Here is a 21,237-nt window from a genome sequence, read left to right as displayed (position 1 = left end):
GAACCAAACTTAGGGGCCTCCTCCTGGGGCGTCCTGGGATAGGCCTGTCCCCCATCCCGCCAGCACAAGTGCCGCAGTGTGCACGGCACAGCTCCGTGTCCTCCTCCTGGGCGCAGTGGAACTTCTCACGGTCCATTGCCAGTGGGTGCGACGACAGCAGCAGCGGAAAACCTCCCGGCCGTCTTCCGCTTCCTTCTTTGTCCTCTGTGTGGACGATGCTGATGAGGGTGCTGGTGTGTGCCACCCCCAACCCTCAGGGATCCATCTACCGGTGCTGGTACTCCTCCAGTATTGATGGCTTCCAGATTTCCCACTGATGTCACGGAAGTCAGGAACAGCGTACGTTGGCAGCTGGAATCTGAGCTAGCTGACCTGCCCAATCTTGAAGATGCAAACTCATCTACTGTCACACAAACAGAGCACACCCTCAGACCCTCCCCTGTCTCTTATATTAGAGAGTCTCCTCACTCCCTGAGCTATGTAGCTTAGCTTAGCTGCTAGCAGGCAAATCGTCCGAATGCCTCGGCAGCGAAACTTTTACTTCTTCACGCTGGTTGTAGCATTCGCTGGTAATTAAGATACAATTAAGATGCTTTGGCACAAGTCGTGGTGCTTTATTAACCCGCTGTTGTTGGCCACAGCCGCGCTGTGCATGAGCAGAGTTTTCTCTAAGGCCTGAAACACACCTCACGCAGGGACGCGAATGCAGACGCTTAGAGCTACACAGACGAGGATTCGTGCGTAGTTGCATTCAAAAATGTGTCACGACGCATTTCATAACACAACACAGGCACAAGCTGCATTCTGAGCGTTACAGCAAGGGGGCACTGTAACAACAGCCAAGCCTGTCCAAGCGGTCTTGTACCGCCAATGTATTTTCTCACGCAAAGATGGCTTACATAAAAATAAAAACATGATACATATCATCTTTCCACTTTCAATAACAGTAGGTCCCTCTCTGATTTGTCCTCTATCGCCCCCTTCAGTACTGAGTATTTTAACTGCCACAGCAACGTAAGAACGTCCAGCGAGTTTGTACAGAAGGACCGAGCGCTGTCCTTTACGTTGAGTATGTTTCTGGCCTAACAGTTCGCTTCTAAGCTTCAGCTCACATCTCATTACCTCAGCTCTCGGTTCTTGTTTCTCTCTAGGTTCTTCCTGCTCTCATAACCCCCCTCCCCCTCCGCGGAACAGCCCAGCCTTCAATAAGAGTCCTTATCAGAATAACTCCGTGAATAAATGCTGAAGAACTAACAACCTAGACTAACATGACAAAAACATCTCCTGACCACACTACTGTGTGTTGCCTGATGCCTGAGACGTGTTTTTAGACGTTGTCTTAGATAGAAGGTTTTGGCCTAAATCTCATTACAGTATTATTTCAGATTCCCATCAACCATCAACATAACCATCAACATTACACATAAAAATTTAGAAGACGCATAAGATCACTGGTGGTTTTAGATGGTGAATAAATTGGCGATATTTGTGTTGTAAACATCGCTGTCTGTTTATTATGTGTACATACAGTTCCAGAGTAGCTACTGTTGCAACTGTATTCCCCCTTGAAGGATCAATAAAATGTTTTTTTTCTAATAAAATCTGCTATTTTGTAAGAAGAAGAAGTAGTTTTTCCTCACAGAGGGCAGCCAGACATCCCCACAATGAACTGATCTGACATCCCGAGGGCTACAAGCGTTTACACACGTACACCTGTGCAGCATCCCACCTGTTCTCTGTGTCATCACTCTACTTAGCCCACAGATACAGGTGTGAATGACACACAAATACAAAGAGCGTGCAGCACACCTGCGCCCCTTTTACAAAATCAGCTTGCATAACAGAGGGGGAGCTCTAAAAATACGCCTTTGCTGAAGGCTAGCATCGTTCACCATTGAGCTCTCACCCCAGGGACAAACGTCATAAACGCCCAAGCTGTTCACACCATGTACTTAATGTGCCATTAGGCCTTAATTAGCTATTGTCAGGGATGATTTATGTGTTTATAATCCTAAATGGATGTTCCATGTTGACCTCACACACACTTTCCTTGGCAAACATCTGTCTGTCTGTCTTGTGATTGCAGTGTCGGATAAACAGAGCTTTATAAGAGCGGCGCACACGGCTGGAGACAGGTAAAGACAGCGAGCGGGGTGAGAGACACTGAGTTTATTGGAAATCACTATCTTTTTGGGTAACTGCTCCCACGGTCCTTGATGTGTAAGGGGCTCTCCGCTATACCCTCATCATGCCTGGAGAAGTGAGTATGAGTGTGAGTGTGCAAAATACAGAGAGAGAGAATAAGTTTATTGGACTTTTTTCAGTGCACCTGTGCAAGTTAACTGAAAAGTTGTACGCGTGTCTGTTTTAGGGCGAAGGGGATGCGGGTGATGTTAACCCACCTGACAGAGAAGCCACACAAACACAGGTAACACATGTACTCATAAGTGTATGTAGTCTTACACGTTGTTTGGTTGCCTGAAACTTGCAACTTTGGTTGCATGAAACTTGCATGAAACTAAGTTTCGCTTGTTGCATAATGTAGTCCTGCAACTTTTTGGGCGGGCTTTACATGGTGAAATTTTTACACAATTAGTTGCATGCTATGAGTTGCCTGCAACATCATTTCTGTGCGATGGGGCAACTACATGAAGCAAATAAAAAACAGTTGCCTGCAACACATTCAGTTAGCCAAATTAGCAGTTTGTATTTTTTGATATGCAATGTCGTTCTTGCTATAAAGCTATTTTGGCTGGCTATGCATGGCGAATCGTCTTCATTGATCCAGTGAAATCAGTCGTATTAAACAATGTTTTGATTGGCTGTTTCATGACACTTGTTCCATGAAGTTGAGACGCTTGCAACTGTTGCGGCTGAGTTTCGCATGAGTTGCAGGACACTTTGCTTTATGCAACTCAACTGCAATTTAGTTTCATGTCATGTAGGTTTCAAGCAATTGAAGTTGCATGAAAGTTTCACTGTTTAAAGCTAGCATTAGACACCATTTACACCCAGTCATTATATACGTATTAGACATTAGTGCGAAATTATCTTCCAGTGGAATAAGACACCTTCACTAGCTAAAATGACTTAGAACAAGTAAAAATGTGTAGAAATAAGTGAAATAATCTTAGAATATTCTTAAAACAGTCTAATAAAGAGAAATATTAGATATATTAACTAGATATGAGATGCTTTCACTTGCTTATATATAACTTTTTGCTGTGAACGGCACTGTTAAAACATAAAATTACCCTCTCACTGAATATCTGTATATTTTCTTAGTCTTTCCATAAAGACATGTAATGAGTACCCGGATATTGATTTCAGTATTAAAATACTGGCACCTCGAATGGAAAGTATCCGAGTACCTGTTTACATCCCTGCTACCGTCTTTTGCATATTACAGGAAAAACGCATACAATTACGCATATTTTGTGGTCTGAATTCAATCAGACTAACCAGAGCTGCATTTGAACACCAAGTTGTACATGTGTGTGGTTTAAATGTTAACAGGATTCAGTCCATATATGCATGGAGTGAAATTACGTGGTGTAAACAAGGCCAAAATGCCTGACTTACCAAGATCAAGACGATCTAAATCATCCTGGACCCCATTTACATGTGGTCATTGAACTTAGTACTGTTGTCTCTTTCAGAGCCCAAGAAGAGAAGACTGTTCATGACTTGGAGTCTCTGCTGAACAGCAAGTGTAGGAGCCTTTTACTTCCCTTCTCTATCTGCCCTTTAACCCTTTTTCTTTCACCATCACCACTTCACTTCTGCTTTACTCACAGTAAAACCAAGCCTTCTTTATCTTCCAGTGCCTCTCACTCACTCCCCATTCTTCTTTCTGCAACTGTCATTGTGTACTGCTCCTCTCTGTGTTTGTCCCTGTTTTTTTCCACTGGTATCAAACTGACCCCACAGCTTATCTGAGAGGGCTGTCCAGTTAAAGAGTGGTGAGAAAATACCCACCATGGTGCAGCCGGTGGACGACAACTCGTAACACTGTTTATTTAAAGGGCTCATATTCTACGTTTTTATTGTATTTTATTTGAGGTTCATTCATAACATTTGTCTGGTTTTATGTACACACTTAAAAATGATGGTTCTTCAAGGGTTCTTTGGTAAAGAAAATGGTTCTATATAGAACCATCAACACTTAAAGAGCCCTTTGCATGATTCAAGGGTTCTTTGCATCGTGAAACCATTCTTCAGACTGTACCCTTTTTGCAAAGGGTTCTATTTAGCGCCAAGAGAGTTCTTCTATTCTAACGAGACTGACATTTTGGTGCTACATAACCATCTACAGCACATTCTCCATCAATCTGAAGAGCCCTTCATAATGCAAAGAACCCTTTAATCATGCAAAGGGTTCTTTGCTTGTTCATGGTTCTATCTAGAACCATTTTCTTTACTAAAGAACCCTTGAAGAACCATCATTTTTGAGTGTGTGCCAAAACCAGTCGCAATTCAATTTTACAGGACCTTGACAGGACCAGCCTCTCTTTCCCCCTTAGAATAGGCTGTTCTTGTTACTGTGCCTTTAAGACTGATACATGTAGCTCTGTTCTGATTGGCTGTTCTGCATTGTGCCTCATTTTAAAAGCAGTCTGGGCTGAAACACTCCTTATAACTTCAGTGTTAGTGGGCGGGGCTGAACTGCTGTAGGCGAAACAGCGATATGTGAAAGTGAAGATTTTTGTGACATTGCAAGAAACAGCGAATTCGAAGCAGGATGTTTTTGCAGTTTAGTTTCCATATATGGACTGTATGAACCAGAGAGCGAATGGTATGTTTGAATGGCATTTCCAACATCGTCTCTGCTGAATCTGTATCATACATCCATCCATTTTTGCACGTTTCCCTGTAAAAGAACAAAAAAACTTGTAATAGAAGTAAATGGGCAGGTACTGAAGCTAAAGTAACTGCCTATTGACTTCAATTGTGTTTTGCATTAACAGGTCAAATATTGTCACTGCCAAGAGAAAAACAAGTACTTTACCGGACAGGGCAAAAACCTTCTTAAAAAAACGGATCGTTCCAGTCCTGAAATCTGATTGGCTGAGAAAAATCTGACTGGTTCGAAGCTGTTGTAAAATCTGTTGTAAAATCCACGATATGCCACTCCTATGACCTTTTCACAGCGACTGGACTCTGTATCACTACGCCACGACACGAAAAACCCTTCAGCTGTTAATGGATTAATCTCTGACTCTAATGCTGATCGCACGGAGCACCGAGTGAACTGATGAAGCTAGAACCTGTTTCTGTTTAAACTGAGGGTCTGAAAACTTATTTTCTTATCTAGAACCAGGCTGGTCAGCAACGTCAGAATGTCACCTGAATGTCTTACACACTTCAAATGACTGTGTTTCAGTCAGAAGTAGAATCAAACCCAGGTTGTGTCCCAAACGGCTCCGTGCTCCCTAGCTAAATAGTGAGCTGTGTAACATTAAGCTTAGAAATTCTAGCTTCTGCTGTCAGACAGTGACTGCTTGTCGAGTGTGAATACGGATGAGTCCCAAATGACCATTTTTAGCGATATTTTTCACTGTTGGGTTGCAGGAGTATTTAAACTCCTACGTAGTGCACTATGTAGGGAGCAGGGAGCCGTTTGAGATTCAGCCCCAGCATGAGAAAAGTGGCGTCGTCAGACTGGCAGACTCACAGTGGTAATTTAGTGACCAAAAAGTCCTTATAAACTGAAAGGTTTTGCATTAAACAGTGCTGGGTTATCAGATGTTCACTGTTCAAGCTTTAAAAATCGTCAGTGGTTGCTTAGCAATGATACCGTACTCTAAAGGAACTACATTTCTTGGGGGAATACTTGTTTATGTAGATTATTATTAATAATAACTTAAATAATTACCTAAAACATTGTGCATTTTAATATATTTTATGTTGGCCGCCGTTTTATAAAAGCAATAAGCCACTCGAGGCCGTGGGTCACTGAGGTTTTTTCACGGGGAAGGGAGTTTTAGGGACTCCGCTTGGCGTCGTGCCTAACAACACCCTTCCCGTGATAAAATCAGAGTAACCCACGGCTTCGAGTGGCTTATTGCTTTATTAACTTCTATTGTAAGTTAATGTGAAAAGGCTTTATTCCAAGCAGTTTTGGAGCTTTTCTGTTGGTCCGTTCCTCTTGAAACTTTAACACGATGTAAAAGTGCAGCTGTGGAGCTCAGATTATACTGTGTGCTGAGAAACGACTGTCTGTGGTAACTGGTTATATGCGACAGTTGAAGCAGACAGAGATGAGGCTGGAAAACAGAATAATTACTTTAATTCTGCTTCTACTCTTTTCTTTAACATCCCCCATTCTTTCTTTCCTTCTCTCTCTCTGAGCAGCGGGTCTGCAGGCGTTCCGCTGGTTCCTGCGCTCTGAGTTCAGCGAGGAGAATCTGGCCTTCTGGCTGGCCTGCCAGGACTACAGAAGCTCCCCCGAGAGTAAACTGGCCGAGAAAGCCTCCAGCATCTACACCCAGTTCATCAACCCTGACGCCCCTCAGGAGGTAGGAGAAAAGAGGGTGGGGTTGGGAGGAGGGTGGGAGGTGGGAGGTGGGAGGTGGGAGAGAAGTCTGGACACGTCTCAATTCCACAGTGACGCCTGGATATGGTTCAGTTTCACTGAGGAAAACCAGACTGCACACGTACACAGGTACAAATCTGACTAAAACAAAGGAAATTATTCAGTATTTTCCACTACTGCTTTTCCTTTTTCAGTGTGTTTTTTAAATAATCATAATAAAATAATCAAATCATATTGTGATAAAAAGTGAGAGTCCATGATGAAGTGAATTATGTTTCTAATGAATCGATCACTCAATCAGTCAGTTTTCTGTAACTGATTTCAGGCCTTTGTTTGAATTGCTGAATCAAAAATGAATCAAAAGTATGAACACCCCCAGTAAAATGACGTTTTGTGGATTTTATAAGTGAAAATTAGTTAACACAGAGAGCACACTTAAATATGGCATTTTCCTGCAGTTTTTAGTGTCCAAATTTATTATGTATTTATTTATTTATTTATTTTGCATATTTTAACATATTGGCCTCCTTTGTAATTCTATTTTTTGCATAGTTTAACATGATAAACATGTTCATGATGTGAAACTATGCAAAAAACACACTTTTGCTCAGGACTGTATATCAGTGAGCTCTGTTCTGATTGACTGTGTTGTATTGCGCTTCATTCAGAAAGCAGGGCTGTGAAACACTCCTTACAACTTCAGCATGAATGGGCGGGGCTAAACTGCTGTAGGCCAAATAGGTGGATATATCGCTGTTGTCAGAACAAAACCTTGTATCTCCATTTTTCAGTTTTTGACATAATTTAAAAATACATGTTGTCTTTTACGTTATGGGTGAAGTTCAGGATGAATGGACCAAAGAAAATGACCCAAAATTACTTGGGAAAATGTCTGGTTCCATTGACTTACATTAAAAGTAGAGTATGTTTTTTCCTTCTCCTGTAAAGTCACCATTTTGGAGATACAAGGTTTTTGTTCCTGTTTGTTTTGTTCCTTTTGTTTCTGTAGCTTATTTTCCGTATACAGACTGTATGAACTGGGCAGTGAACAGTAAGTTTTGCTCCTCTAAAGAGGTCAAGCTGGACATCCGTTGAAACTGTGCTGATATTTTTCAGGTGAATCTGGACAGCGAGACCCGGGACGCATTGATGTGTGTGATGGACGAACCGGCTACCAACATGTTCGACGAAGCTCAGCAGCGCATCTACTGCCTGATGGCTAAAGACTCGTTCCCTCGCTTCCTCCGCTCCCCCTACTGCAGGTCCACCCTCAGGGCACTGTGAGACCCCACTCGTCTTCACTTGTGAAGCATTGATTTAAAGATAAAGTTAGCGCTAATACAACTGTGCTAGCATAGGTTAGCTAGGAATTACCATGCAAGTGTTAGCATCACTGTTGAGTGTAGCAAAGATGTCTGTCTGACTTATTGTGTCTGTGCTGTATTAGTAAAGAGATACAAATGCTGAAGTGAAAAATAAATATTTAAAGAAACTGAACTCAATACATGGACTTATTTCTGCACCGTCAAGTTTAATACGCTACTCAGCTAATTCAGATTTTATCCCAGACAATAAGAGTATAATAGTATAGTATAGTATATAGTAGCTAATATATAGTATAGTATAGAGTAGCTAGTATATAGTATAGTATAGTAGTAGCTAGTATTGTATGGTATATAGTATAGTATACAGTAGCTAATATATAGTATATAGTATAGTGTATAGTATAGTATAGCATATAGTAGCTAGTATATAGTATAGTATGTAGTAGCTAGTATATAGGAGCTAGTATAGTATGTAGTAGCTAGTATATAGTATAGGAGCTAGTATAATTCTAGAATACAAGCGTTCTAGAACTGGAAGGTCCAGAACACAGGAGTTCTAGAACTGGAAGGTCCAGAAAACAAGCGTTCTAGAACTGGAAGGATTGGAACACGAGGGTTCTAGAAGTAAGACATGCAGCAAGACAAAGCTGTGTACTTGTCACCAATAGCGTAGCAGTATGCTACCTGCTAACAGAGGGCTGAACAGCAGTGTGTTACACATTCACCAGGCCTGTTTCTGAACATTTGGGGGCCCTAACTGACATCCCACCCGGGCCCACCGAGACTGAATTAAAATATTTCATTTATTTGGGCGGGGGGAACGTCACAAACTTTTAGGGAAATTGATAAACTAAGAGGAACAGGAATATTGATATGAAAACAAACATTAATGCAACCTAAATGTTAAGAAGAGCCATTTTGTCCTTTCAGTAAAAATCAAACCACTTTGGGAGCCACACACTTCATGTCCATTTCACCATCTTGGCTGTAAATATGTCTCAGTATGTGCTGATGTGTTAGTACTGGCCAAAAAACATAATATAAACGAAGACGCAGACTTACTTTGCTCTGCCTTAAGCTTTAGCTCAGCTGTAGCTGCTACTCTCACATCTCTGTCAGGAAACTTTTCCTCAAAAGTTGAACGGTTTCTTGTGAAACGTCTTTCAACGTTCGACTTTTTGTGAGGCTGAAGTCAGTTTTTTGTTCGCCAGCTTCTTGTAATTGTCCCGTTCCACCTAAAGGGGCGTCTGAGGCACCAGAATGTAACTGCTGCACTATTTAAGGTGGAACGGGACAATTAGAACAAGAAGCTGGTGAATGAGAAGCTGACCTGAGCTTTGTGACTTTTTAGTGTTTGACAGTTTCTCGCTGCAGATTAAACATATCAGGAATGAGTGATTATAAACACAAATAAGTCAGTTCGTCTCCAAATTGTCGATGTTTGTCTTAAATCTTTCTCTGTCTTTTCGTTGCTGCTAGCTACGCGAGATTGTTATCTGCGTTGCTATGGTGACCAGCAGTCTGCGCTGATCTTCAGGGTTAAAGGGTGAATCAGCAGCTCTACATGAACTCCAGAGTTTAGGATCATTTACTGTTAAACTGTGTTGATCGATCAGCAGAGCTTTATTTTACTGTAGAGGAGGATTACAGAGCAGTAAAAGAGCCGCATGTTACCGAACCCTGCATTATGGCAACTGGTTGATCATATCCCACACTCCATATGAACAAACTGCACTCACTGCATTCTGAATATGTTCCAGTGGGCAACGTTTATTCCAAAAATCATACAAGCAGATTGTCTTTCAGCAGTGCGGAGGATGTATAAACAGGACAGCCACAGTTCACTGAACTGAAAACTCGCATCCGTCCAGCCGCTTTCAACCAGACTGTATGGCTGCACTGATTCTTCTAGATTTAGACAGATTCATTATATGATTATAACGCAGTGCATTATCAAAATATTCCTTGCAAGATATTAAACCCATGGTGAATTATTCAAGGCCTGCATCATTTGATTTAAATCTGGGTCTTGAGAAGCCTTTTTTGCTCGAAAAGACCACAGAAATGTCTGATATCAGTCAAAAATGTTTTTCAATAATTCCCCTAATTTAGTCTTGGCCCACTCACTAGGCTGCCACGAGCTTCCCCTGAGACACATGAAGAGCCTTCACATATTTATAAACTTTAAATGACATTAAATGTTTATTATTCAGCCCACTGCCCACTGGATTCTATTATTAATGTCTTCTGAGTGAATGTACAGTCTGTTCTTTTCTAAGCTCAGTGATGCACATCAGTATTGCTGTCTGTGGTAATCGACAATGCGATAGAGACATGGCAGAAACAGGTTAGGTTAAAAAACACCAGGGTATTCCTACTGAAGGGAAACTTCAATTTTTCAAAAATTCTGTTCACTGTGGTGGTGATAGGAACCAGACATCTGAAGCAATTAACGGCGCTAAAAGCTCCCTCACAGAAAGTTATTACATGAAATAGTTATAAATACGCCAAGGGACATTATTTTGTAAGAATGTTTTGATATTGTTTCAGGGCAGAGAGGCGAAAACAGCACAAAAAGAAAGCACATTTCATATTTACCACTGCTGTACCATCAACAACATTACATACAAGAACTCACTGGTGGTTTTAGCTAGTAAATCACTGCTGTCACACAAAACCCTTATATGTCCATCTGTTTTTTGCATAACTGGCATCGTGTTCAAATTTCACGATGAACGGACCAACAGCAGTTGTCCAAAAGTACTTGTTCAAAATATTTTAACATTAACTTGCATTCTAACTTAAGTAGATTTTTTGCTTCTCTCGTAAAGTTACCATTTTGGAGAAATGAAATTAATATATTTGCGTTGTAGACATCTTGACCCCTGGTTCCTATCACCACCACTGTAAAGACATCTGAGTCTGTAAGTTTCTCTACAATTAACCATTTCAAATTTCAACCACTAAACAATGCAGAAATTTCGAAAATCAGTGGAGTTTCCCTTTTAACTGACGTGAACAGGTTTCTTCAGTCTGTCAGTTCAGTTCTCCTTTACGCCAATGTCTATTCATGCTTTAGCCACTGCAGCCACCTAGTGGCCACAGATTAAATTACAGGGCACTGAACCAGCTTAAAGTCCACTATGTTTGTTACATTCTGAGAAATTGTGTATGTGCATATAGTAGGGTGTTATTTGGAGGGTCCAGCAGCTGTGCTGGGTTTCGGGGGTCCTCCTGCACCCTCTTTTGCTGGCGGAGTCTTAAGCACGCTCAGTTTCTTGTGTAAGGAGGTGCTGGCCTTCTGAGTGATCTCTTGTTCGATTTTATTCCTGATGGCCACATCCAGGTCCTGCAGCAAACAGCAGAAACGCACACATATTTACAGACAGAACAGCCAGACCTTCTATTCTTACGAGCTCATATCTCTCAGACGCCACAGATTAGGAGCACTTAACAGAGAAATGCTCCATTATAGTGTTAGGCCCAGTCCCGTTTCTTATTTTCACCCCTACCCCTTGTTTTTGAGTGTGACTTTGCCCCTTAGAACTTTACTTGGGGTAGTGGTTGATATCTTCTCTATGAAATGAGACCCTCAAATAAAAAGAGCATCACTTCATTAACAGCTACCAGCGCTGCTCTGTAGGCGACCCTGCCAGTCTGCAGTGACAGCAGAGGAGGGTAAAGTTCAGCTCCTCACTGCTGGGCTTTAGTTACATTTAGGGAATCATATGATCTTCAAAGAGGGGGCAATTATTTATTATCACCCACCCCTAATTCTTCAGTGATATGAAGCTGAAGTCAGTTATCCTCCAGCTTCTTGTTCGAATTTTCCCGTTCCACCTTAAATGGAGCAGCAGTTACATTCTGGAGCCTCAGGCGTCAGAACTGCTGGACTATTTAAGGTGGAACGGGAAATTTAGCTAACTAGCTACTGAGACATCAGCATGCTACTAGGGATTTTTATGCTTGTTATGAAGAAAACAACCAAAATACATTGAAACGCGCAAAACGGAGGGCTAAGGGCTGAGTGGTAGGGGCGAGGGGTGAAATGGGACTGGGCCTAAGAGACATTTTTAAGCTGTTCATGTTTTCTTCACTCAGATAACAACAGAAATGCTGAACCTCAACCTCAGTTACACTCTTACTCTGCCAGGTTTGGTAATATGGGCTAATGTAGTTCCACTTAGGTGTCAGTAATGCGACAAGATTGTGTTTCTACAGCAGACTGTAAAATAATCCATCAAATTCGCCTCTTCTTCACTCTTTATAACGCATTTGCATTTATGGTATTTACGTGTGAATGGTGTGAAGCAAAACATGCTAGTATAGTTCATACTATAATTAAAATCAGGATCCATATTTAGATCTAAATGGGGAATTTTTCAAATCTGAAAAAAGGTTCTGCATAATTAAGTCATGTCAACAAAGTCAGTCAGAGTGGTTTGGTGTGAAATGTTAAGTTCTAGAAAAACTTGCAGAATCAGAACCGTTCACAGTGGTGGTGATGGGAACCAGACGGCTTTAATGCCTTTAAAAGCTCCATCACAGAAAAATATTACATGAAATAGTTATGAATTCACTGTCTGACGTCTGAGACTTTCCTGATAACTCAGAGAAGATCTTGGCCTGAAAATATATATATTTTAAAAACACATTAATGGTGGGGATGTGCAGGCACAGTGTTGTGATGGCAAAACCGTCTTGGAAGAAAAGGAATTTTTTTTTATTTTTCCATCATCAACATTACAGATAAACACTCAGTAGACTTTGTGGGTTCACTGGTGGTTTTGGATAGTAAATAAAATGGCTGTATTTGTGTTGTAGACATTGTGACGTCTGGTTCCCATCACCACCACTGTAAAGACATCTGAACCATTTCACACCAAACCACTCTGAACGACTCTGTTTACATCTCAAGGGCTCATGTGCATGAATTTTGAAAAACAGGTGGGATTCCACTTTCAGTGGAGAGACTTAGAGAGTACTGTGTGTGGAAATCAGTCCGATCTGACAGCAGTATGTGGTGTTGATGTCAGAAGTGTCAGTGTCCCATTGGTCACTGGACTGGAGAACTTGCCTTCTTTAGCTTCTGCTGCTGAACAACTTTTGCTTTCTTGGGTGCGATGATCCTCCCTGAGTGGAATAAAACACACAAGAACAGGAAAAAATGCTTTTACTGCTTCAAGAACGTTTCATTAGAAGTGTGATTTATTTTCTAAAAGATGTATTTATTTCTTCACCTTTTACTTTTAGCGATACTCTTCATATTCCTTGATGATGATGTATTAATGCATTCGGTTCAATCATATTCCTGATTACACTGCTAACACTGCTTTTTTCTTTTCTTTCCTTTTTTCTACTTCTATCCTTCTACCAAGTTTACATCGCCTGCTTTGTAAGTCCTGTTTTGTTATAACAAACAAATAATTTTTAAAAAAAAAGAGGTGAAGAGCTGGAAAAGAAAAAAAAGGAGGAAAAGAAAAAAAACTGCAGGAACTAAAGGAAGGAAACTAAGCTACACAGTATGACGTGAAGCTTTGCTTGGATGTAGCCTCACGAAGCTGGAGCTGATCTGCTGATGAAACTCTGACTCACCTGTTTTCAGTGTGAGAGAACGAACGACTTCTGGTCCAACTGAAGTGCTCACATTTTTAACCCTGTCAGAATGACTCTTTCCTTTACTCTCAGAGATGATCTGTTACTACAGTAACTTTATGAACAAGTCTCTCGAGTATATTGTTCATTTTTTCATTCTACATGATAAATTCTTTTCATAAACAGACATTTTCAAATTCTCAGCCCACCCCGTCCCTCTTTTAGTGGACTTTAAATCACTACGCCAGTCCTTACATCCTGTAGAAACTCTGAATTTCTATGAGCAGTTTTATGGAGAGACACTTACCTGGCTTTCCTCTTGTGTGTGTGTGAGAGAGAGAGAAAGAGGGAATGAGAGAGTGTGTATGTATATGTGTATGCGTGTGTTTATATATGTGTATGCGCGTGTTTGTGTGTGTGTGTATGCATCCTACTGTACTGTATTCCTATATGGGGTCTGATAATGTACTGATCCGCCATTGGTTGTATATTCTGTAGTGAAGCTGAGTCTCTGTGTGTGTGTGTGTGTGTGTGTGTGAATGTGTATGTATGTGTGTATATATGTGTGTGTGTGTGTACATGTGTCTGGGTATGTGTGTGTGTGTGTGTGTGTACATGTGTCTGGGTATGTGTGTGTGTGTGTGTGTGTGTGTATGTATGTGTGTGTACATGTGTCTGTGTGTATATGTGTATGTGTGTGTACATGTGTCTGGGTATGTGTGTGTGTGTGTGTGTATGTATGTGTGTGTACATGTGTCTGTGTGTATATGTGTAGTATGTGTGGTGGTGTGTATGTGTGTACATGTGTCGTGTGTATATGTGTATGTATGTGTGTGTGTATGTATGTGTGTGTACATGTGTCTGTGTGTATATGTGTATGTATGTGTGTGTGTGATGTGTGTGTGTGTACATGTGTCTGTGTGTATATGTGTATGTATATATGTGTGTGTGTGTGTGTGTGTGTGTCTGTATATCTGTGTGTGTGTCTGTGTCTGTATCTGTGTGTGTGTATGTATATGTGTGTGTGTGTCTATGTATATGTGTGTGTGTGTGTGTGTGTGTGTGTGTGTGTGTGTGTGTGTGTACTGATCCGCCGTTGGTTGTCTATTTTCGTATATTCTTTAGCGAAGCTGAGGTCGGCTTGTTTTTCGAATTAGCCGTTCCACCTTAACTGCTGCACCATTTAAGGTGGAACGGAAAATTCGAACAACAAGCTCCGGCCTCCTAATGAAGCTCCAGTAAAAGGACAGGGCACCGTCCAGCTCGGTTTTCCGCTGTTATATTTACAGTAACGCCAGTAAAGGGTCCCGTTTTCGGTCCACGCGGGTTCAACCTGACCACGCGCTGCCCTGTCCCCTCACGGCGGAGCCTTTTTCCCGTGTTAACCCGGCGCTCTGCTGCGGGCTAACCGCTCCTCCTCACCTCCTTTCTTCAGTCCTTTGGGTCTGTGCTGCTGTTTTCTGGCTCCTCCGGGTCGCTGCGCCTTAAACTTCAGCTTGCCCTGCGCCATCGCGAACGGAAACGAGGAGCTCGGAGTATAGAAACCAAAATAAAAGCTTAAAACAGAATAAAAGTCCCGCCCCACTGGCTGTGTTCCCAACCTCAATCTGCTCGACTAGATAAACAGGGCGCTAAATATACAGTGACAGTCAAGAAGTGTTGCTCACATGTCCGCACTGGTGTTTAGCGTCTGTTCAGTTATATTTCTTATATTTTTCCCCCTAAATTTCTGCATAATTCAGTGTTTGAGATGTTACAGTCATTCAGAGCGGTTTGGTGTGAAATGGTTCACTGTAGGAAAACAAGGAGTCACAATGCATTTTACTTACTATCCAAAACCACCAGTGAACCCACAGGTGTCTTGTGAGTGTTTGTATGTAGGTTAGATGATGGGAGAACGGCGATAAATCTGGGGAAGTGTGTATATGTACACATTTACACAAAAAAGGGCCACAAATGGCAAAACATTAAGCTTTTAATGGCCTTCACAAATCATTAAACAGGTAAAGTCACTTGATATGGGATATTTTTCCCTTTGATTTCATTAAATGTAAAGTTTAATGTGTAAATTTGTAGACAATCTTTTACAGAAAGAAGAGTCAGTATTTTTCCACTCAGCATTGATGGCTTCAAACTGTTAAAAAACCAAGCTACTTTGTGTTTAATGTGAGACCAAATATTCTCTATAGGGTTTAGATCTGGACTCTGACCAGCCCAAGACCATCAGCAAAAAACAGTATACATTATATTTCGGGCTTGGACCTTTTTTTGCCCAGGAGAGAGAGAGGTGTGTGTGTGTGTGTGTGTGTGTGTATGTATATGTATATCTATATATCTATCTATCTCTCTCTCTCTCTCTCTCTCTCTATATATATATATATATATATATATATATATATATATATATATATATATATATATACGGCCTTACATCTCACACACGACTGGATTTTAAAAACAAACTGTAACTGTAACAAAACTGTATCATCAGACTACCGTAAAACAGCATCTCAGCCATCAGGCAGTGAATTCGTAACCATTTCATGTAATATCTTTCTGTGATGGACCTTTTAGAGGCATTAAACTCTTCAGACGTCTGGTTCCCATCACCACCACTGTGAACAACTCTGTAAGCTTCTCAAGAACAGAGTATTATAATGCTAAATAGTCCCCAAATAAACATTTTTTTTTCCAGATTTAGCTCTATTTTACAATCAACAAATTCACAGATAAAAATCTTACAAGACAGGTTCACTGGTGGTTTAGCAAAGTAAATAAAATGTCTGTATCTGTGTTGTAGGCATTGTGACGTCTGGTTCCTATCAGCACCACTGTAAAGAAATCAGAGTCTCTACAACAAACCACTCAGAATGACTATCTTATTTCATTATGCAGAAAGTTTGAAAAATTGTCCCCCTTTAAATTTACAAAACAATAATGATTTTTTTGTAAATATCAGCAACAACAGCGCGTAGCTACTGTACAGTGTTATTATACAAAGGATTTTAACCGTAGTCCTGTAAACCGATCCAGTCTGTGTGCCGGTACGGAATAAAGAGTCGACACCAGTTTGGACTTTTCCACACAGTGGCTTTTTATTTAAGTCACTTCGCAGTCCTCCTGTTTTAAAACATGCCTCAAAAACTCTCCTGTTAGAACTGCTTTTCTGTCCAGCAGCAACAAACTGGCCAATACCCCCAACCCACCCGCGCACACACACAGGCAGCTGTTAGCAGCTGTACTCAACCTGCACACAGCTGTAAGTGAGGAATCTTTGATATGAAATCAAAAGTAGGCACTTTTGAACAAGACAGCACTGCAGTTTGACCCCAGGTGACCCCTGACACTCGCACTGCCTTTCCTAATGCCAAAAACAACAACAACAACAAAAAACACAAAACAGAACAGGAAAGAAAATAAAACCTCTATAACTCAGAAATACAAACGACAGGAAATAAGAACACACCTGTGCCACTGTCTGACCAATTCAATGCTTTTACCGTTACCCACCCGCTAATCTGACTGCATGAAAAGCCTTAATTCAGCTTTTTTAACGTAAGTTAACCTGACTGAACTGCCAACATTAACAGAGCGGAATAATCAGGATATTACATAATATTATCTTATTAGAAGTTTAATTAAATCCAAATGTCAGGGCAGCCAGGTTAACTTACTTTCAAGGGGAACTCCACTGATTTTTCCAAATTTCTGCAATTATTCAGTGGTTGAAATATAAATGGGTGGTTTGGTGTGAAATGGTTCATTACAGAGAAACTTACAGCCTCAGATTTTTTTTTTTTTACAGTGGTGGTGATGGGAACCAGGGGTCACATTTCTTCTTACGGCACCCAGCAACATACCTCTTTGTCATGAATAGCGTTTTAGCCGTTATGTCTCAGCCATCAAGCAATGTATTCATAACCATTTCATGTAATAACTTTCTGTGAAGGAGCTTTTACAGGCACTAAACTCTTCAGACGTCTGGTTCCCATCACCACCACTGTAAACATTTCTGAGTCTGTAAGTTTCAGCATTTCACACCAAACCACTCTGAATGACTTTGTTTACATCTTAAATATTTAATAACGCAGAAATTTGAAAAACTGGTGGAATTCTCCTTTAAGATATCAGATCTGATTTATTACGCTGTGGCTTTGGTCCTGGCTTTTTCATTAGTGCGGTTTAGCTACTCAAGGTTGGTGCGTTATGTTTACATAACAGACAAATCGCAATCTGACAAATCGCTTGTGCCACTAATGGGGCTGCACATTAGTTCATCATTATTACTCATTATTACAATATCGGAGTGTCAATACTGAAATCATAACAGGCTGCAGTACGCAAAAGGCCCTCTAACCAATCACAGTGTTTATTCCTGACCAATCACAGCTCTGCATGAGTTAGTGTTTTGATGAATTCACGCAGTCCAACAAAAGACGATAAATTTGGTCAAAATAACAACAATAAAGCAGGTTTATCTTTACCCATGATCCATTACTGATCCATCATAACTGCAGTAAGGAGCCTCAGAATCACTATATGGGATTTTGTCCCCATCATGCAGCCCTAGTCAATAATAATGCATGAAAGCTGGTAGCAGGTGATTGATTAAGGTATTTTATAGCTGGACAGGGAATGAAGCTCTAATTGATTTAATCTTTCCTAACAGATCAGAGACTTATTTCTGTCAACAATGGAATATAAGGAGTCATAATTACAGTACAAGTGTAATAATGCATTTAATGTTAAGGAGACTCAACTGCATCAATTTCAGGATTTTAGAATTGATTATAGCTGATTATGATGATATTCAATCAAATATGCACTCCTATGTTGGCCAAAGTGAAATTCTCAGAATATTTTAAAATATAAAAAATAGTGTCTTTTTCCACTACGTTTGAGATTTATATATTTCATCACGTTTCTTCCCAGTGAATCAAAACTCATTCAAACCATGATGAAATTTGAGGTTTCATGTAACATTGAATTGCTTCCTAATGAACTGTGAACCAAATCAGGGTGAAATCTGAAACGTCACATTAAAACGCTTTCTAAAGAATCTGAACCGAATGGTGAAGTCTGAGGATTTATGATACACTGAATCATTTACAAAAGAATCATAACTGAATCAAATCATGGTGAAAGCTGGAATTTCATGATACACTGGATAATTTCTTTACGCATCAGAATCGACTCGAATAACGTACGAGTTCACATGCACTTAATAATCTGGTAACTGCGAAAATCGGATTTTGTCTAATCCGTTCACATGCATATACGCAATCAGATAACGGGGAAACTCCGGGTCTACATGAGCCAGACAGTGATAGGAATTCTGCTTTACAACCAACCAATAAACTCACAGAATAAGATGTGATGTAGATGTATAGTAAAACTCAAATGTCATTCTTTTTTTTTTTTTAAACATCGAGTCACTTCAGCGAAAAATATGAATATACATCATCTAGAAGAAGAATAATGTTCAAACTCTTAATTCCATTGCGTTGGTTTCAGCTTTGCTCCAAAAGTGTTTTGTTGCCATCTCATGGGTGCTGTGTTAAGTGCTGCTTGCTGTTCTTGCTCATGCGCAGACTGAGAAAAACGAAAGAAATCAGAGTAAGAGTTCACATGCACTGAAACACCTGATTACTGAGCTAAAATCCAGCTCTTTTTATTGGATTTCTTAATCGAATTTCTAGGCTTTACTCTGATCTAAGAAATTGGAGTATGCTGTTTACATGACCACTTGAATAATCAGATAATGATCAGATCATTAAGTGCATGTAAACACACTCAGTGGCGAAATTTAAATTTGATTATTTACACTGAATTTTGTCAAACAACTAGAAAAGAATCGAAATGTATTGAAATTTGAGATTTCATGATTCTCCTTGAATTGCTTCCTAAAGAACTGAAATCAAACTGAATCGCATCCTGGAGAGTTAATCAAATCAAATCTTTACGAGGTCAGAGAATGACAAGCCATCAACACAGCATCACACGTCATTCTGAAGTGCAACAGTTTAAAAAGTGACAGGCAGAGAATTTTCTCTAAAAATACTGGGACTGTTAAAAAGGTCATATTGGTGATGGAAAAACAGCAGATGTAAAGAGCCATTCTGAACCAATGTCGCCCAGCTCTAACGCTGATCTCACTCTTCCTGAAAAACTCTTCCTTTTAGCCTTTTTCTCAGTGGCCGTGAGGTTTTAAGACAATAAGAGAACAGATAAAAACTTAGCAAAACCAACCTGTTCGTAGAAAATAAGAACAAAATAAGTTATCCAGTTTTAAGTTTTCAAACCCAACGAGCAGCTCACTCTTGCTGCATTGCATCCCCTGAAATTTCTTCATATATAAATGTCAAGAAAATCATAATTTATTCTGTTTCATTCAATAACAATAATAATAGTAGTAGTAATAATAATCATCTGACAGAATTGCACACAAGTGGAGAGTCGTGCTGGGTTGACAGCACGTGAGGAGGCACTGAGCTTTAGCCCGAAACTGATTGAAACTGAAAAAGTTCCCACCATAGAGTTCCCCTGCTAATGATTAAAGGAATACACCAGTGTTTTTCAACCTAATCTCTGTGTGACACATCGAAAGCATACGGTCAGTTACCATGGACAATAATGTCCCTGCACTTATAAAAGAGCACAGAACGCCTTGACCCGAAACGCGTTTATAACAGAAGCTAATGGGCAGACACTGAAATAGAAAAAGTTCTCAAGAAATGGCAAATTGGGTTCTATTAGAAGTAGGTACTATAGCAGCTGCCCATTAGGTTCTATGTAGTCCTCAGGGAACTGCCCACTGGCTTCCATTGTAAGTATGTTCTCTAGAAACTGCCCCTTGACTTCTATTGTATGTTCTCTAGAAACTGCCCCTTGACTTCTATTGTATGTTCTCTAGGAACTGCCCCTTGGCTCTCATTGTAAGTAGATACTATAGCAACTGCCTATTGGGTTCTAAAGCAACTGCCCACTGGCTTCCATTGTAAGTATGTTCTTAAGAAACTGGCCAATTGGCTTTTGTTATAAGCAGGTACTGTAGCAACTGTCCACTGGGTTTTTTTTTTTAAGTATGTTCTCATGAAACTGCCCACTGGCTTCTATTATAAAGTAGGTACTATAGCAGCTGCCCATTAGGTTCTAAGCAGTCCTCAAGAAACTGCCCATTGGCTTCCATTGTAAGGATGTTCTCCCGGAACTGCCCCTTGGCTCTCATTATAAGTAGATACTATAGGAAATGCCTGTTGGGTTCTAGAGCAACTGCCCACTGGCTTCCATTGTATGTATGTTCTCAAGGAACTGCCCATTGGCTCTCATTATAAGTAGATAATATAGCAACTACCTATTGGGTTCTAAAGCAAGTGCCCACTGGTTTCTATTGTATGCATGTTCTCAAGAAACTGGCCCATTGGCTTCGGTTATAAGCAGGTACTGTTGCAGCTGCCCATTAGGTTCTAAGCAGTCCTCAAGAAACTGCCCATTGGCTTCCATTGTAAGTATGTTCTCCAGGAACTGCCCCTTGGCTCTCATTATAAGTAGATACTACAGGAAATGCCAACTGGGTTCTAGAGCAACTGCCCACTGGTTTCTATTGTATGTACGGTCTCCAGAAACTGGCCCATTGGCTTCTACTATAAACGCCTTTGAATCAACAGGTTTTCTCTTCTTTTCTGAGTTGGGTTGAAATCATTGTTTGCTGTAGTTTATGCTGCAGGCAAAAAGAGATCAGGTTGAAAAACACCAGAGTACTCCTTTAACCACACTTAGCTT

General features: G+C 40.5%; 2 protein-coding genes across 2 annotated transcripts; one reads left to right on the top strand and one right to left on the bottom strand.

Moving 5' to 3' along the window:
• Nucleotides 1-1,902: 1,902 nt before the first annotated feature.
• On the top strand, nucleotides 1,903-8,021 carry si:ch211-196h16.12 (regulator of G-protein signaling 5). The gene is made up of 5 exons (XM_036557170.1): nucleotides 1,903-2,260; nucleotides 2,372-2,428; nucleotides 3,660-3,712; nucleotides 6,355-6,518; nucleotides 7,652-8,021. The coding sequence occupies exons 1-5, from the start codon at nucleotides 2,217-2,219 to the stop codon at nucleotides 7,817-7,819; spliced, it is 486 nt and encodes a 161-aa protein (XP_036413063.1). The 5' UTR covers nucleotides 1,903-2,216; the 3' UTR covers nucleotides 7,820-8,021.
• A 1,589-nt stretch (nucleotides 8,022-9,610) lies between these two features.
• cunh19orf53 (chromosome unknown C19orf53 homolog) lies at nucleotides 9,611-15,004 on the bottom strand. Its single transcript, XM_036557660.1, has 3 exons — nucleotides 14,878-15,004; nucleotides 12,938-12,993; nucleotides 9,611-11,209 (listed from the first exon to the last, which is right to left on the bottom strand). Exons 1-3 carry the CDS (start codon nucleotides 14,963-14,965, stop codon nucleotides 11,051-11,053), a joined length of 303 nt encoding a protein of 100 aa, XP_036413553.1. The 5' UTR covers nucleotides 14,966-15,004; the 3' UTR covers nucleotides 9,611-11,050.
• Between the last annotated feature and the right edge of the window lie 6,233 nt (nucleotides 15,005-21,237).

Source organism: Colossoma macropomum, unplaced genomic scaffold (genome assembly GCF_904425465.1).
Source record: "Colossoma macropomum unplaced genomic scaffold, Colossoma_macropomum, whole genome shotgun sequence".
NCBI lineage: Eukaryota > Metazoa > Chordata > Actinopteri > Characiformes > Serrasalmidae > Colossoma > Colossoma macropomum.
Note: the sequence above shows the minus strand (reverse complement) of the source record. Positions and strands in the feature narration are given on the sequence as shown.